Here is a 17,769-nt window from a genome sequence, read left to right as displayed (position 1 = left end):
CTGCTACCTCTTGACTACAACCTTCAAAAGAATAATTAAGTGTATAAATGATTTACTATTCTGTAAGCCACCCATTAGTGAATTACTCAGTATTTAACAGAAGACGCATTTATGCAAAGCCTGCTTTCCAGTTTGGTCACAAGAAAACAAACTCGACAGTTACTTTCATTATGGAGTTGATTTTTAGAGGGGTGAAATGTAAGTGGATAGAGGGTTTGTATATTTCCTCAGGGGCCACAACTGTGTTATTTTTTTTTCCACCACATTCTCCACAAAGATTGAATAATACATTGTTTATATTTGATATGATGTGATACTGGTGTGTCTTGTGGTTGGTGTGGCGCAACTACCTGCCACTGAGTTACAACACCATGTGGGAGACCAGTTATGTAACATGTGGGAGACCAGGGTTCGATTCCTGGTCTGGGTGACTATGCTGCGCTACACCAATAAGAGTCCTTGGGCCAGACTCCTGACACTACATTGGCCCACCTGTGTAATATGAATAACCTTGTATGTCGCTCTGGGTAAGAGCGTCTGCTTAATGCCGTAAATGTAAATGTCCTAATTCAGCATATTGTTGATCAAGCAAAAACACAGTAGCTGCAAACATGCCTTGTGTTAATGTTTCCATTGGTAGTTTATTACATATTAAAATGGCTAATAATCTGCCAGTTACAATAATCTACTATAATATAACTTTAATATACTAAATATTAATCAATATTAATTGTAATGGAATAATCCGTTACCTTAATTATTGTGTTATGTTTGGTGTCTGATGTTTGTTTTACACTGTAGCTACAAAGCTAATGTAATTGAAGCTTTGCATCATTCACATCTGTAGCCTTTAAATAGTATTCTACTGGGATGCACATGTTTACAGTTTCTGTGAGTGAAAGTCCTCTTGTGATGCCTGAAATGTGACACCCTTGGCATGGGTGACTAACAGCTCCCTCGTTTCTTAATCATTATTTATGACCGTGCTTTTCTCTCAGGAAAACTGAAAACTACAGGAAAAGCAGAAGTAGAAGTTTCTGAATCACTATAAATATACAAATATACATTTTAATAACTAGTAAAGTATTTAGATCAGTGTAATATTACTATATTACTATGTAATATTATTATAAAGATTTTCACAATTATGCACTTCCTTTACTTTACGATTGCAGTACTCTGTGTTAACATTACAATGAAGCAAAGCATTGTGGACTAATCGTCGCAAGTTTAACTGTTTTGCTTGAGTTCTAGCCTAGTTCTGAGATTAAATCCAGATGAGAATCCATCTAATGGACCACTGAAAATCTCCAGTTCATATCCCCCCCCACGTTGTAGATTGTATTTTCAGTGCTGACGTACCACAAGACGAAATGTGCCACAACACACTGTCTAATCGGCCGCTGTCTGGCAGTACTCGCTTCTCTTTTGTATAGTTTAGAAAAGCTCCTTTTATTGTTCTCACTTCTTGCACTCCATTGCCTGTCCCACAATCTTCCATGCATAACTGTCGTCTGTCTCCCTAGAAATGGCCATGATGGAAATGAAAATCACGCAACTTTACCTGTAACGTAATTATGTAATTATTTTCTTATTATTTATTGTTATTATTTTGTATTTGTTTCTATTTGTAGTTACTGTTATTAAGAAATGACAGTTCCTGGATGCAGCAATATAGTTATGTAAAGAATTCCTCAACATGACCTGAGGAGAGAGAACCTGGGGCTCATGGAATGGCCCTCACTGTCCCCTGACCTAAGCATCGTAGATAATTTGTGGATAGATTTTAAACAAGCTTTGCAGCAAGATATCCCAGGAATCGTTTAGAACTAGACACTTTCTGTAAAGTGGAGAACTGCAAGCCTTGGTTCTATTAAAAGTGTTGGGGGGTGTTGAAGTCCTGACTTTGGAAGGTGCTCAAACCCTTGCACAGGCCACACTGATATTTGTTTGTTTAATGTGTGGTTGGCTGTCATGTAGCCAAGGTTTGATTTGGCAATGATCATAAAGACAGTTTACACCAGCCCATATAAATACAAAGCAAAACAGAACAAATAATGTAATCTATGTAATAATATTATGTAATGTTTACAATTCACTTTACATTGGTCTGTTACATTACAGTTATGTCCAGGCTTTTTGTATTGTTCCTCTTGAGGGATCTTTGTTATGGTGTAAATATAACTAAGTAATAAACAAAAGTATACCTCATTGAATTGTCCAGCATCAGTTAGCAGACTCCCCTTTTTTTAAGAAAATGTCTGTTTCTTCCCTAACCCAAACACTTAAACATAAAAAGCCGTAGCTGAGATTTACAGGGACTGTCTGGTTATTCAGATTTAGGTGTTCAAACTTTAACACTCAGCAACCATGGTCTCCTCTAAGCAACAGTCTAAAGATCTAAAAACGAAAGTAATAACTGGCCACAAGTTAATCCACGTCGAGACAGGGTTTATTTGCAACAACATGTCAGGACATCATGCAGTGAAATGTTCATGGAGAGACTCTACAGTGGAATAGTACTAATACACCAAACTTTATCCAGAAATACACTAAATATACAGAGCAACAGGGACCTGCATATGGAACAAAATAAAATGCCTTTCCTGATTAGATAGATACAATACAATATGTTTCAGAAAGACAACAGATAACTTGCTTCATTAACAGGCATGCAGCTCAGAATGCAGGCTGTTTCATATCTTGGGGCCAGCAGCACTAAATGCCTCATCACCAATGGTGTGCATCTTAAAGGGAGAAACAAAAGCAGGTCAGAGAAGTGAAGAGTGCAAGCAGGAGAGTACAACTGCAACTGACTATCAAGGTACAAGGTTTACGATTACAACCATTGTAAGTTGTTCATATTGGGCATGATTCTGTACTGGGAGCCAGTGGAGATGTTTCAGAGTTGGACAGATGTGCTCCCAGGATCTAGTATCTATGCAGCCTGTTCAGAACCCAAGCAGGGGGTCCACGTAGCACAACACTGAGCATGGATAATAGTCTCAGCCGCAGTAAAAGAGAGAAAAGGCTGGATCTTAGCCATGTTCTTTAGATGAAAACAATGCATCCTTGCAAATGTTTTTAATATGAGGCTCAAAAAACAATGTATGCCTCACAGATTTCTTCTGGGCCGAAGAAGAAACAATATAACCCCAGAGTGGAAACGGATAATAAATAGTTCTTCTTAATTGTAGCTGAAGAGACAATTAATATAGCCTCCGACTTGTTACTGTTCAGGCTCAAAACATTATCCGTCATCCATGTCCTCGCATTAGCTTAGCAGTTCACTAAAACCAAGGCAACCTGTGATGCCTGTTGATTTTACCAAGAGGAAGCATGTACACTATAAAGAGCAATGGGCCAAGAACTGAGCCCTGAGGTACACCAAATAACTACATTGTGCTACTACTATTGTGTTTTGTTTTATTTTTATTTTTTTTGTTAGTTTTGTTAGTTTCCATTTTTAGTTGCGTATTTTATGAAATGGCAGTGGCAGGGGAACCTGCTCATTTTCTGCTCGGTATGACTGCTAAGAACCTGCATGAAAATTTAGCTGAGTCAATAAGATACCAAACCTAGCCCTCATGGACGAGTTATAAGAAGGGAACTTTTACTCAGTGTGTGCTATAGAACATCTAGAGTTTGGGTTACTGTGGACTGATCAAGTTCATATAGAAACATTTGGCCACAATAAGCCATGATAAGTTTGGAGGTAACTACATTTCATGAAAAGAACACCCTGCCAACTATTTTCCATGAGTGGAGAAAATAATACCAGCCACCAGTACCACAAAATACCAGTGAATCTTGGATGCAAATGTCAGATCATTTGTTTAAGATGATGAGATCTGATAATCTAATGAAATGGCAGCTTCTACAACAGGATAATGTTCTGAATATCATGAACACAGTCATGGTCTACCTGAAGAGACACAAATTTTGGAGCTTTTGGAATACCCACTATAGTCCTCTGGTCTAAACATCTGACAATTTGTGGATAGGCCTTAAACAAGCTGTTCAGCAAGACATAGACATGCAGACAGTGGCCATATACTAGAGGTCTCTTGCAAACTAAACTTTTTCACAGGTCACATTGATTAGATTTTTTTGTTGTGAAACACAGTGTAATGTTGCCTAAAGATTAGCTGACCAATATTGGTTTTATGTTCTAGATGTTCAGTATGTTCTATTTGTTATTGAGGCTGTTTACTACTTCTCAATTCAAGGGTGCCCAAACCTTTGCAGAAGATTGTGTATGTAAAGAATATAGACATTAGTATCACCTGCCTAAAGATGAATAGGTACACCACAACAGATCTGACCATTTTAAGGCATTAACATTTGTATGTACTGATCATTGCATTCCGGGAGCACCCCACCGGAATGGCCTAATGTTTTGGAGATGTTCTGACCCAGTCGTCTAGTCATCACAGTTTGGTTTTTTATCAAAGTGGCTGAGATCCTTATGCTGTCCATTTCTCCTGCTTTTAGCACATGATCTTCAAGAACTGACTGTTTACATATATTAAAAAGCTGCCTAATATATCCCCTGCTTGACCGTTGCCAAAGTAGATAAATAGATGTTTTTCGCTTCACCCGTCCGTGGTACTAGTGTAATGGCTGATTGATGTGTTTGGTTAATATATCTTTTAGGGCTGCAACTATCAAATGTTTTTGGAATTGAATATTCTGTTATGTAATCAGATAAATCATACTTTTGTGTTTTAGACAATATAACTGTGTATATTGTGTATATTTACTTCTATCAAATCTATGAATGTTTGTGCTTGTCCTGCATGATTCTTGTGAATGTGAAGTTGTTCTGGGCATTTGTGCTTTCTGAATGAGCTGGTGTTTGTCAGCGCAGCGAGCACTTGTGAAGCACTTTTGCCTTGCGAAGTCATACTGCCTCCAGCTCTGCTTCGATATTTGATCAATTTGATCATTTGAAATTCTTGAATAAACATTTGTTGTAATATTCAGTACATCTTCTCTGTATGACTAACTGTAGTGAGCCTTCCACAAGGTCAGTGAACGTTCTAATATAGCTTGATTTGCTTGTTAGTGACCATAGAAAACAGGGCAACCTCGGGTCTAGCACCATTTTTTTTTTTTTTTTTGTTTAATTTTAGTGATATCCTTGGCTGTAAGGGACCGGTCACGTGCAGGACCTGCGTTGCGCCCTTTCTGTTCATTCCATTTTCTTTCTTTCTTTCTTTCTTTCATATCCGTAGACTGGAAGGAAATTAAACCACAGCATCCGCTATGACTACCATCTGCTTGGTGCAGGGGTGTAAATTGTGCTTGCTACAACCATCATGCTAATCATGATAGAGCTACTCTACAGTCATGCTGAAACAAAGCAGTGTTGGATATCGATATCACCCTGGTTTAGCTAGCTAATCAACCATTATTTAGACATGATGAATCCTATGGTGTTCTGTTTTCAGCTAAGTAGATATGTAGGCCTTTCTGTACGGCACTGCTATACACATGTACTGGTTAAAAGAATGGCAGGTAAACAGGAAGCCACTGGTCTAAATAGAGAGATCCCTGTAAATGATCTGTTCATGGTATATTTGTAGGCAAGTGTGTGCTCTAGGCATGTGTGGTTCATTAGCAGTGGTAATGGAGGTACTTTTGATGGCTGTACAGCAGTACCACAAAGTACCACAGCTTCATTTTACATTGTCATGGAAAAACAAGGTATCTTTAGAATGACCTTTTTAACTTTTGGTGAACATCTATGTGAAGAGATGTTAATCCAAGTCATTTTGGAGCATTTCTATTGGTCCATTCATCATAAAATTTGGACACAATGTAAAGAATGTTTTTTTTTTTTTTTTTTTTTTTTGCGTGATTGTGACTGAATACAGGATGCATTTATAAGAATGACTATCCTTCAAAGAAATATTGTATACAGGCTTTTTCATTCTGTTTCTTTAATAATCCATTTAGTTCTAAAAAATAATCAAACCATTATAGAGGAGTTTTCATTAGCTTTATAAATAGCAGACAAACTGAAGACTTGTTTTCAGCAGATTTGACAGGACTTAGAAAAGAGCATTAAACAAAATGTCAGAACTTAAACCTTACTGTAATGACTGGAGGAACAATATACTAAAAAAGGCCTTGTAATCTAAGAACACACAAACACACACACACACAAGGCAAAAAACAAACACACAAACAATGTTATTTCCCACTCCCTGCAGTGCTTCGGATGTGAGCAATAATAGGCAGCCCCAACTGTCCAGCCAGGCACACATTCACATCGCAAACATGGCAAATATGCTCCACCACGAGGTTACCGGCAGGTAAATAACAAGTGATCATTAGGAACATAATTGGTGACGGCCAGTTTCAAAATCCTGTGCCTGCTGTGCAAATATTAATATGTTCCCTGCTGTCATCGCACCTGTTTTAATCCCATATAGGCATGTTAACTATAATAAACTCTTTAAAATAAAGGTGCTTCCAAAGGTTCTGTGAGCCATAGAATGAATAGCAATGAATTGAGATGTATGAGTGTGAAGAACCTTTTAAAGGTCTAAAGAATCTTTACGTGATGTTTACCAGTGTAAAGATCCTTCACGCTCCCATCTCTCAGCATGGTGAATCATAAACATAACATTTTTTGAAAGTGTAGTTTAAGTAATAGTTGTTCAAACAATGCGGGAAGATGACCTGTCCATGCACTGATGCATGAGCTACCCAGAGCTGAAAATAAGTGAGGAACATCTTGCACGGGCTAATTTAATCACCTGCTTGTAATACATTTGTAAAACTGAATTTCCTTCCAGGATCTGTGGCCTCAGTCTGTAACACTAGAAATGATGCTCACATGTAACCACCCTGGATAAGGATCGGATGTCTAATGTGTGTCATTTCCTCTGAAGCAACTTCACAGCACTGGTTGTATAAACCAAAAAGTTCATAATATGGGGCAGCAAAACATAATCTGGAGGAGCATTGCCAAACGTAATAAAAATGCAGTCCTAAATGTTGTTTATTGCAAGCAGAGTTAGCCAGTTTAGCCCTTAATAGTAAGTCTTTGTAGGATACAGATTAGTGCAATACTCATCTAATGTGAAAGTGTTTCCCACTAACCTTTCTATCTGTTGGATGTCATTTCTTATTTATGAATGCCTGGGGTTTGTAGGCAGAAGTTGTAAAGAATAGTTATATATTGACAGTTAAATCATTTATAACATTTATAAGCAAAACATTTAACAGATTAACCCTGAGTAGTATAAATAAATAATGTACAATAAGTTTAAAAGCTGAAGGGTTTGTTCCATACGAACTAAAGTGTTGAGTTTAGACAGAACCTATAGGAAGCGATACTGTTCCACAGAATTTCCAATGGAAATATTTCCAATATATTCATAGTTCTGTCTCTCAGCATATTAAGCACAATCCATGGCAACTATACACAACAAAGCAGTACAATAAATATAAATAAAAATATTTCTCAAAACAGTGCTTCTTCTACACAAAACAGGAATGTATCATATTTCTGAACATTGTATCCACATTATATCCATTCTGAACGTTACAAATCTCACTTTAGTACATCACACGTTGATCACGTCCTCCTTCTTAATGTTGGCAGCGCTTTCGGTTTTGCGTTCAACCCGCTACTGTGACGCTACTGATGTTGACTTCGGTTGCAAGCTGCCATGATAACTGAATGGGCACCATCGCTTGTTGAAGGACTTTGTGCCTATGCCACTGTTCCAGGCAGTCTAGAGCCTCAGGAAAACTGGTGCTCTCAAACTTATTAGCAAACATGCTGTTCTTCTTGATTATCCAGGGTAAGTCGTCAATAGCATAGATGCAAATGTCCCTGATGTAGCGTCCTGTTGAAACAAACAGTGTTCTTGATTAGATTGTGCCGTGAATGGATTCGTTCTCATCCTGTGTTGTGTAAACTCTTTACAGATACGTCTCACAGGTACGAGGATTACATGAAATTCCTTTGACTGTTTTAGGCAAGATTTTATCCAGTGTTGATAACATTGTTGTGGGTGTCCTACCTTTGCAGCCTTGATGTGCCGTCCCTTCTTGGTCCTTCCATTTGATGGCTCGAATATTTCCTTCCCATTCACCTCCTATATTACTTCCAGGCGCCTCTGTGATGGTTTAAACATTTTTTATTACTTCAGTTTTTACATGTTCCTGCTGTTTATAGTTAAGGATAAATACATTTACTTTACATTATCTGTCCAGTCCGGCATATTCCATGAGCTGTGGTTGATTTCACAAATTTTGGGTACCTAGAGCTTCCCTGATTTTTTTGCATATACCTTTGTATCATTTTTCAAATTACCCTGTGCTTACTTTTCATATGACTGGGGTTTTCATCCTGTTTATTAGTCTCACCCCCCCTCCCCCTCCCCGAATATTACTTGTGGATCATCACTTGCATACACTATATGCACTAAAGTATTGGGACATCTCCTCATTCATTTTTTATTGGCGTATTAAAAAGTAACTGTCTCTACTGTTTAAGGAAGGCTTACATTCTACTACATTATGAAGAATTGCTGTGCAGATTTGATTCCATTTATTGGCGAGTGAGGTTGCGTTCTTAGATGATCACCACCCCACCTCCTCCTGACTCATCCCAAAAGTACTGGATGGAGCACCATCCATCTATCATTGCAGAGAACATAATTCCGCTGCTCCACAACTCAATGCTGGGGGATTTATACCCTTCTTAACCCACGCCTGGCAATAGGTGTGTTGCCAATAGGTTTAGGTTGATCTGCTCCAGGGAGTCCTATTATTTTGGCAGTACTTATCTACAATGACTAGACAAGCTGTGTGTGCATTTGCACATCTGTGTCGGTAATGGGTTCAACTCAAAGTAGCTGAATGCATTCATTGAAGGGATGTCCACAAACATTTGGACATATAGTGTATACCATCTGTCAAAATATTGACCAGCTATGGTTGGGTATGCAAATATTGGGCATTAAGATATTCTCTAATCATTTGAATATGCCTGTATATAATTTACCTAGGAGTGTGTGCTTACCTTTCACATGGTTAAGGGTTACCCAGTAGTGCTCATCAGGGCTGTATGTGTCCTTGGACCACTCTAACAGGTCCTTGGCCACTGAGCTGTTGAGTACGTACTTCACGAATGCTCTTGTGAGCGCGTAGTAGGCTGTGCCGAAGTAGATTTGCAGATTATGTGGTGGAAAGTTCTTCTTGAGACCCTTTGGGACCACATAGACACCTTTGATCTCCACATGCTGTATTTGAGTCCTGTGTTGCATGTACTTTGGCTGTTTGATCCCTGGGGTCATGTTTCTGTCCCTCCATTCTGCTCCTTGCATGTATCGAATGAGTTCGAGGTTGCTCATGATGGGGAAATCTTGCCCGCACAGGTTTATGACCCTTCTCCACCTGACCGGCGACCTTACTAGATCCTCCATGCAGTTGATGTCGGCCTTCAGGCGAGAAAAGCCAGCATACGTCACCTGCTCGCTAACGGATGACAGGAAGATATTGGGGAAACACCCAACCAAGTTTCTGACACTTGCTTTGTAGTCGTCGGGAGCTCTGTTGTCTACGTGAACGCAGTAGACGTTCTGAGGTGCGTAGATGGCTCTCAGCAGACGCACGAATATTTCAAACTCTTTGTGGATGGTGATGACGAAGGCCAGAGGGTAGTCCTCCTCCTCTGTGCTCAGAGGCTCCATAATGAAGTGAAGTTCAGTCTGCATCCAAGAGCAGTTCAAGGGACCTTCGAGATAGCTGAACTCTCGACATGACGTTCTTTGCCATCTTGTGGAAGAGGAACTGGGAGGCAGAGCTTGGCAGTTGTTCGGGAACGGGTGGCAGCTGAGGCTACGGCTCAGCGCCCTGGGAGCGTCCCCGCTCTTGGCCTTAAAGTAGATGACCGAGCAGATAAAGATGCAGATTCCGAGGCAAAAGAGAAAACTGCACTTGGCGCTCTCAAGCTGGAGCATAATAGTCCGGCATCAAACGGACCAGCTGATGTAGTACCTGCTAAAACACACAGGTTGGGGTTGGAACAGTCAGCAAGCTCATTGATAGGCATTCAATCTTGAGGTTAAATAGAATATTTGAATTTGCTTGTAAGTAAGTTGCTTTTGCCGTGTTTAACAACTGGAAAAACAGCCTTGCTTAGAAATAGAAAGGTCCAAAATTACTTGAAATTAGAAATATTGACTCCGGTTGAGAGTTTTTCCATAATGGTAATTTTACGGAAGGACAAAGCAAGGTTTTATTATTAATAATAATAAAAAAAACTATAGAACATAAGATCCTCATTCAATATAACCTTATTGTTTGTGGGCTTCATCCTACATCTGTCTCCACTGCTTTGCTCTTCATTTGTTTTTATTGTCTGTTCAACTATGGAAATACTGCTGCAATAAATGCACAAGTTTTGATAGCAAGCGGCCTTTGGGTATAACACATTTTCATTTCTTCATTTGCAAAAGGATATCAGGATCAAGGACTCGCATTTAAATATCAGTGGCTAATTCATCTGCCTTTTACAGAGTAATTGCACCTGCTGTTTTTCTCTAAGGGATAAGATAAAGGATGTTTCCTCCATCCCGAGTCCTTATATCCGGATTTTACTTAAGCATGCTCTGTCGCTGATTTCACTGAAGACTAATTGCTATAGGATGCTGCCGAGGTTTGGACACTCCATTTACACTGAATTGTCTGTTAGCGAGGGCCCAGTTACTTGAGTGGTTATTGATTAAGTCGCAAAGTTAAAGTTTACATAGGATTTGATCAGTCAAATTCTTCTCTGTGGAGCAGACCTTACTCCTGGGTAGGAAGGGATTCAGATGTGTATTTGAGGTTCTTTTTAGGCTAGAACTGCTTGAAAACCTTAAAAATCTTAAAAACACTTTAGACATAAGATTGTCTCCAAGATACCTCATTTTATGGATTTGCAGTTTACACGTTTCATAGCTTTCATATTTTTCAGACTCATAGTTGGCCCACTTTGGTGTTTTGATGGCAGGAGAATTTTAATCTTTTCCCAAACATACAGCAAGCTGTGATACTTCTCTGCCAAGCCCCCACCCATTTTAACTGTCGTCCCCTTTCATTTTTTTTTTTTTAAATAACGCTACGAGTTTTTACTCATTCCAGCAACCCCACCACACACACTACCTAATACCTATAGAGATCAAGAGAGCAGACTTACCTTTCAGCTCCTGCAGGGTCCAGTTCGCTTATCATAAGAAGTTAAACATTAGAGAACACTGCCGACCAGTAGTGTCCGCTCCAGCATGACCTCAACCAAGCACACAATGACAGAGGAAAAGGGAAACCATGGCTGCTAGTGAAAGAGAAGATCTGTGCCTCAAGAGCCGCCGTCGTAGCGCTTTCAGACCTGCTGTGTGTGTTTGTGACCCTTGTTGCTGCCGCTGTGTAATCAGTGTGCTGTCCTCTGTTCGCCGTGGGGTTGGCTGCCGAGCTACATTTCCCATGAGGTAGGAAGAGAGAAAGCGGGAGAGTGTGTGCGCGCAAGAGCGAGAGAGCGAATGAGCAAGAGAGCGACGCATAGCAACCACTCATGCCTCTTGTCCTCCAAGTCTCCTCCCCTCTCTTGATACTTCCCACAATGTTCATTCTGTACTTCTCAGCCTCACTTGCTTTTTTTTTCCCCTCTCCTCCATTGATCGTACACTTGCTCTTTTTTTTGTAATTTTTTTTTCTTAATCTTGATCCTCAGTTCAGCTCCCCCAGCAGGCTCTCCCAGTCTTTTCTTCACACTCCTCCTCCGCCTTTTTCCCCCCATGGCAATCTGGTTATCTTTCCCAAACTTTTCCAAAACAAAAGCCCCTGGTCCAGCAGAATGGTGTCTAAATACAGGAGGCCAGCTCTTTGCTCCGAAGTGGTGTTGTGTTCAGGTGTATGAAGTGGTGTGCTGCCACTCTGAGCCTTAGAGACAGCCTGTTTATGAGCTGTGCCTGGTCAGCTCAGGAGATTAGCCCTCTTGTGTCAAACACCACTGCGGATAGAAGTCACGTTGACCCCACTGTGAGAGACAATAGCTTCCCTGGTAGTGAATGCCTTTGTCTTTGTGTGTGCACACGGCACGCTTTCATTTCAGTAGCTTTCATCGGTGACTAAAACCTGTCCGTGTTCCCACATAATATTGCTTCCCTGATTGCTTTATTCAGCTTGGGGAAAATGAATGCTTGAGGTTGGGCAGCTTCCAGTTTGAGGAAAAAGAACATAAGCCTCCCCTTTGCCTTTGCCACATATGGGATAAACCGTTTTTTTGTGTGGAGATGAACAGCTGCCAATTTTGAATAATGCAGCTTCTTCAGACTCATTTGGAAATGTTTGTTTAGTTCAGTTAACTCTGTTTCTCAGGTCCAGTGATTGAGTTAGTGAGTTTAATTGAGTTAGTAAATTTGAATAAACGTTTAACATGCGACATGAGTACTATTTTAACTGTTTGAGATCGTCCTTTGGTCATTTAACATTCCCAGCCTAGTTGCAGATGAGTCGCCCCGACAAGCTCTTCATATCGACATTTTGTGACATGCGACACGCTTCTGTCAGTTTTCTGTCAGTTTGAGGAACCCAAAACTGCATGAAGCATGGTTTCACTTTTCTTTTAAGGTTTCACTCTTCCTCGTGTTTAAATGTGCCGCTACCATTTTGACCTCAGCTCACTTAGACCTTTTTGTAAAGATACTGAAATGTCTGAAGTCTGATAATGTTATTTAAGTGAATTTTTCTGCTTATAAAAAAAGAATAATGTGGTTTCAATGTCAGTATCAATTAGTGTCTGTGTATTTAAAGCCTGAATTATGGCAGTAAGGAGTCGTCTTAGACTAAGTTAAAGACTAATGTGAGTCCTCCTTTTGTAATTTACCGTTATTTTTGTTTGGTTCTCTGTCTGACCATATGTAGTGTGGAGATCCTTTCCAAGATGAAGACATTGTGGTTCTGAATGGGAGCAAAGAGGAACTGGAGAAATTACAGAAGACAATGGAGGAGAGGAGGGCCAAAGCTAAAACAGGAAAGGTGGGGCTGCATCATGTTCTTCACACTCTGCCTTTCACCCAGCTGTTTTCATGTGGTTTCTCTAGTCATATTTGCAAGTGAAGTTTAATTTTTACTGTGTACTACTGCAGGGTTCATAACATAAACTGTTGGTTCTTCACGTTCATCTCTCGTCTTACAAACCAGAAGGGGTTTAGAGAACCACCTTCATTTGTGGAGTGTAGAGCATGTTTCTTATATGATGTTTGCTGTTTGTTGCCAAAAAAAACCTCTTTTTGTTTCCTTTTTTCTCAGAAATCAAAGAAAAGCAAGGGTGTTGAAACCGTTTCCAAACCTTCAGAAGCAAAAGGTACAGTGGACAGTGGAGTTCCCTCTCAGAGGTCTATGTTCCACTTTGGAGTTATCTGTGATCCTAACATAAACTGGCCGCTCAGAAATGCAAAATCTTCCAAACAAACCCATTGCATTGTTTGGTTTATCATGCACAGACTAGCAATAATTGTTGTGTGAAAAGGAGCTCACTAGTTGGCATAAAATGAACCTTGTGACTAACGGTAGCCTGTTTAGTCTTGTTTTTCCTCATCTGGCAGAGAGTTGTGTGGACGTTTAAACATGAAGTTTGGATTTTCACATCTGTCAGTGGCAAGATTCTATTCAAATCTCTACTTTTAAAATCTGCACTTTTTAATTGCCTTTTTTCTGTTCCTTTTGGGTTTTCATGAAGTGTCTTCAGAGTCTAAACCAGGATTAACAAATGGGGAGAGCGGCGGCGACAGCAGCAGCAGTGACTCAGGTACTGAGTTCTCATTTCACATATTCAAAATAATGCTAGGTGTAAAGACTTCCTTTTAACTGTATAAATACTGTACTGTGCAGACATTTAGGCACTTAATTTGGGCACTAACCCATTATTTAAAACATTTCTCTCAATAGTGAGAGAATTTTTACTGTAGAAACTCCTGATTCCATTAGAACAAGTAATAGATGCAGGTAAGCACAAATCACAAAACACAGGTGCAAGAGCTTCTTATTTTGAAGAAAGTAGGTGAGATCTTGTTATGTAGTCTGAAGAACAGAGCTTGATTCCTCCAGGTTTCTCCTGGACGCCCCCAGTCCATCCAGCACAGTGTGGCTGTGTTCAGTTCCATCAGCAGCAGCAGCAGCAGCTCACCCGATTTACCACCATTAAGCTCTGATTTACCAAACCAGGTGTTGATCTGAGGAGAACTCTAAATAATACTAGACTCCATGAGGAGAACTTTGGAGATGTTTTAATGATTAACACAGTGACGGAAAATAACGACTTTCTATAGGAATGTTATTAGCATTTATTGCAGTGGTAGTGTTTGTATGGAGGAAATAAACACTTACTGACCAGATAAGCTACTTTTTTTTATTATGATTTTCACAGGTGTGAAATCCCTTGCACAGTACAGCATATGCTTTGCAAAAGTAATGAGATTTGTTAGGATTACAGATGCCACTTACACAGGTGCCACACAGATGCTGCTTGCTCATGCATTCAACCCCATCCATCCTTTCTTTAGTTTTAACAATGAAAAAAAAAACATCCCCACAACATGATGCAGCCACCCCCATGCTTCATTCTTGGAATTGAGTTTTTGTTTATTTGTTTGTTTGTTTGTTTGAAATCCGTAATGGCTTTTTTCCCCAGCCACGCTCCCATTTGTGTGTATATATCATATCATTATACAATCATTGAGTGGTGCATCCTCACTCCACATCTGAGCCACTGATCTTTGTAGCTCCATCTGAGTGATTGTGGGCCTCCCTGTGGCTTCCTTTTCTGTAACTATGTACTCTGAGGGGTTCATTGTTTCTTTGATGGCCACCTACACTTGACATACTTTTGCCTGCAACTGATCTATTTAGTGTATGGCCTAGCCACAAGCCCACTAGCAGAACTACACAAGAATTGCCAAGCACAAGCACTTTAGTGTGCCTCATGAGAAGATTGTATGTAAAGCTTTCTAAGCTCATTTATGTGCTCAGAAAACTAAAATCCTTCCAAGTTAACATTAGAATACATGGACATTTATTTATTTATTTATTTTATTTAGGTATGTATGTATGTTTTTATTTCCCCTTTAAAAATTGCCTATGTTTATCTAGGTCAGAAAACACGTCTATTTCTAACTGAACAACTGGGAATAACATCTTGTTAGCAAGTGGTGGCAGAGGGCTCTCTGTTATGTTGGATTTTCTCAATGTAGGGCTCTGCATCCGGGGTCTCTTGGGAGTAAAGTAAAGTGCTGACGCAGAAGGTGGCTAGGGTTGCAGGCAGATATGTCTGCAGTGTGGTGTTTGTGCTCTGCTGGGATTGTAGAAGATTGGAGCGGTGACCCCTAGGGTATTGCTGCTGAGTTTTGTTTTGAGAAAGCATACAGCACTTTTCTTTCTGTATTTAAATGTTAAATGTTCAATTTAAAGGCTAAAAAACAACATTCAAGAAAGCATTGAAAAGATGTTCACTTTTATTTAGTGATTTAACAGCAGATGCTGTCACAAAGCAGCTTTACACAGAACTGGATCTGAGCCTCTTTAGAGCAAGCCAGTGGCAACAGTGGCTCGGACAGACTTTCTAAAGAGGAGGAGGTAGAAACCTTGAGAGGAACCCAAATGCAAAAGAGGAACCCATTCTCCTCTAGTCCACACAAGATGGCAAACTAAATGTATGTTCATGTATCTGTTTAGTCAGCATTTACAGTTTAAACAGAACAGATTTTCGGCAAACGGAACTGCAAAAACAACACCATCTTTTCCCAGTTAAACACAAGTTGCATTAATGCATTGCCTTCAATTTAATTCAGATTTCATCTGGACTTGTGACTGGTCTGTGTTTTTTGGTCTGTATGCGCTCATGCTTATTTATTGGTAGATGATGGCCATGTTACTAGGTTCATTCCCTTGTGGTTTAAATAGGCCGCTGCATTTTCTGGTCGAGCTGTTACAGGAACCACATTGCAGAACCCCCACCATTCCTCTAAACTGTTCAGTCTCACAGAGACGTACAGTTTAGATTAAAAAAAAAACATTGTTTACAGGAAGCAGAAATTAAAAGCTGTTGCTCACAGGAAATAAAACAGAAATTAAATGGAAGAAAGAGTTTTTTACGTGGGAAGGTCGTATCAGATCTCATCTGGTCACACATTGGCACATTATTGTAGAATGCTGCATAAAAAAAAACACAGTGCTTTTGTTAGAGTAGTACCTGAAGTGTAGAGATGCAGAAAACAAGTACAACTGGCAAAGTGGAGAGGACTGAGAAAAAGATGAAGAGTGTTTAAAAGGACACTGCTACTTTTCCACTCTTATTCAAAGAGAGAGTGAGCGAGTGAGGTCTTGAAAGGCAGCAGCCACTCTAAATGGAAAGTTCTTTGGTGACTCATAGAGACGTGATCTTTTGTGAAACGCCTGTAATGGATAAAGATCAAATCAAATGAGCAGGATTTCCTGATCAGTAGATTTTAGAGACGTTAACCATGAGGTTAGAGATGGAGGGACCTCAAACACCACTTTTTCCATCGGTACTCTACACTGTACAGTGACAAATACGTGCACCTTTACCTTTATCTTTTACTTATGCTGTCAGTTTGATGACAACTGAAACTTCCTCTTTTTTGACAACCTGGCTATTGTTTTAACCATCTTGGATGTCCCCACAGTTACTGTAAATAGTAATGATCATTGTCCAAAAAAATGCAGTGTTGTGTGGTGCTTCATGGGGAGGGACACTTCTTAGTCACTTCCAGTAAATTTAACTGTAGCTATTGTTAATGTCTGACTTACATTCAGATGTAACGTAACAGAATCACAGGACAAGCTGCATCTACTGATTGCTTAGTTTTCATGACTTCTATCACCTGATGTCACCTATCCCTATTTCAGCTACAGCAGGACACAGGAATTAAAGAAATATTAAGGAATACTTGAATCCAGTGCAATTCTTTGTTTTAAGCAGTTTGAAGGGGAGGGAATATAGAGGGTATGTTGACATTTTAATTATTTTAAGATTTGACTATGGTGGGATTGTTTTTGTTTGTTTGTTTGTTTTTTGTTTTTTCTTTACAGAACACTAATAGTTTATCGCCAACTTTTATTTCATGTCTTCCATAAACAATAGGGTTCCCAAGATCTCAGCAAAGTTTACCATTTATTTTTCTGTGTTGTTTGTAGTACAAAAATCACTTCATGAAATTGTACTACAACCATGTGATTTTCATTTTACACACTAAAAGAACTGAAATAGGTGTTTCTCAAAAGATAACATGCTCATTGACTGCCCTGAGTTAGAATTAACATATAATCAGTCGACATGCTGAAGTCCGCTGAAAGGTAAAGACAGATAACATTTATCTACCATTGTGATAGAAAGGTGAGCATGTGAGGGGCACACAAAAATGAAGAGTAATGTGTACTTCCTCACCTTTGAACCATGCTGGGTTTAGCATCATGGCTTAGCATTGAATGGCAACCTGGTTTTGTGCACTTTCAAATATGTTGCTACAGTGATGAGTCTTTAGAAATGGGGACAAAATTGTCCACCCATGTGTTCTAACATGCCCAGTGTAATGTGCAGCAGAAAAGCGATTACTAGAAGTTACTTAATGCAAGTCTGAGTCAAATTTCGGGTCTTTTCATGGTAATGTACTGTATTGAGCGGTCCTTTGTAGATGACTAATCGACTCTAAACAGAGTATCAGTATATAAGTGCAGTAGCAGCAG

The 17,769-nt window shown here is 39.6% G+C and overlaps 2 protein-coding genes across 4 annotated transcripts in view; one reads left to right on the top strand and one right to left on the bottom strand.

Annotated features, from left to right (window-relative positions):
- Positions 1–17,769, top strand: part of rtf2 (replication termination factor 2) — a 35,499-nt gene that overhangs the window by 14,474 nt on the left and 3,256 nt on the right. The window contains exons 6-8 of one of the 2 annotated variants that reach the window (XM_072684816.1): positions 12,931–13,044; positions 13,318–13,372; positions 13,757–13,816. In XM_072684816.1, coding sequence (XP_072540917.1) covers positions 12,931–13,044; positions 13,318–13,372; positions 13,757–13,816 — 229 coding nt within the window. Of the gene's footprint in view, positions 1–12,930; positions 13,045–13,317; positions 13,373–13,747; positions 13,817–17,769 lie in introns of both variants that reach the window. The other variant, XM_072684815.1, reaches the window with a different exon arrangement.
- Positions 5,977–11,524, bottom strand: gcnt7 (glucosaminyl (N-acetyl) transferase family member 7). 2 transcript variants are annotated; one of them, XM_072683157.1, is made up of 4 exons: positions 11,207–11,524; positions 9,047–10,026; positions 8,043–8,138; positions 5,977–7,865 (listed from the first exon to the last, which is right to left on the bottom strand). In XM_072683157.1, the coding sequence occupies exons 2-4, from the start codon at positions 9,984–9,986 to the stop codon at positions 7,636–7,638; spliced, it is 1,266 nt and encodes a 421-aa protein (XP_072539258.1). In that variant the 5' UTR covers positions 9,987–10,026; positions 11,207–11,524; the 3' UTR covers positions 5,977–7,635. The 2 variants fall into 2 exon arrangements, with proteins under 2 accessions (XP_072539258.1, XP_072539259.1); XM_072683158.1 differs by having other exon boundaries at positions 9,047–10,023.

Source organism: Salminus brasiliensis, chromosome 7 (assembly GCF_030463535.1).
Source record: "Salminus brasiliensis chromosome 7, fSalBra1.hap2, whole genome shotgun sequence".
Taxonomy (NCBI): Eukaryota; Metazoa; Chordata; class Actinopteri; order Characiformes; family Bryconidae; genus Salminus; species Salminus brasiliensis.
Note: the sequence above shows the minus strand (reverse complement) of the source record. Positions and strands in the feature narration are given on the sequence as shown.

Coding starts and splice junctions, on each gene's coding strand:
- gcnt7 (XM_072683157.1), bottom strand. CDS start 9,986: ATGCTCCAGCTTGAGAGCGCCAAGTGCAGTTTTCTCTTTTGCCTCGGA. Junction 8,139..9,046: donor AACCCTTAACCATGTGAAAG/GTAAGCACACAC, acceptor AAACCATCACAG/AGGCGCCTGGAAGTAATATA. Junction 7,866..8,042: donor GGCACATCAAGGCTGCAAAG/GTAGGACACCCA, acceptor TTGTTTCAACAG/GACGCTACATCAGGGACATT.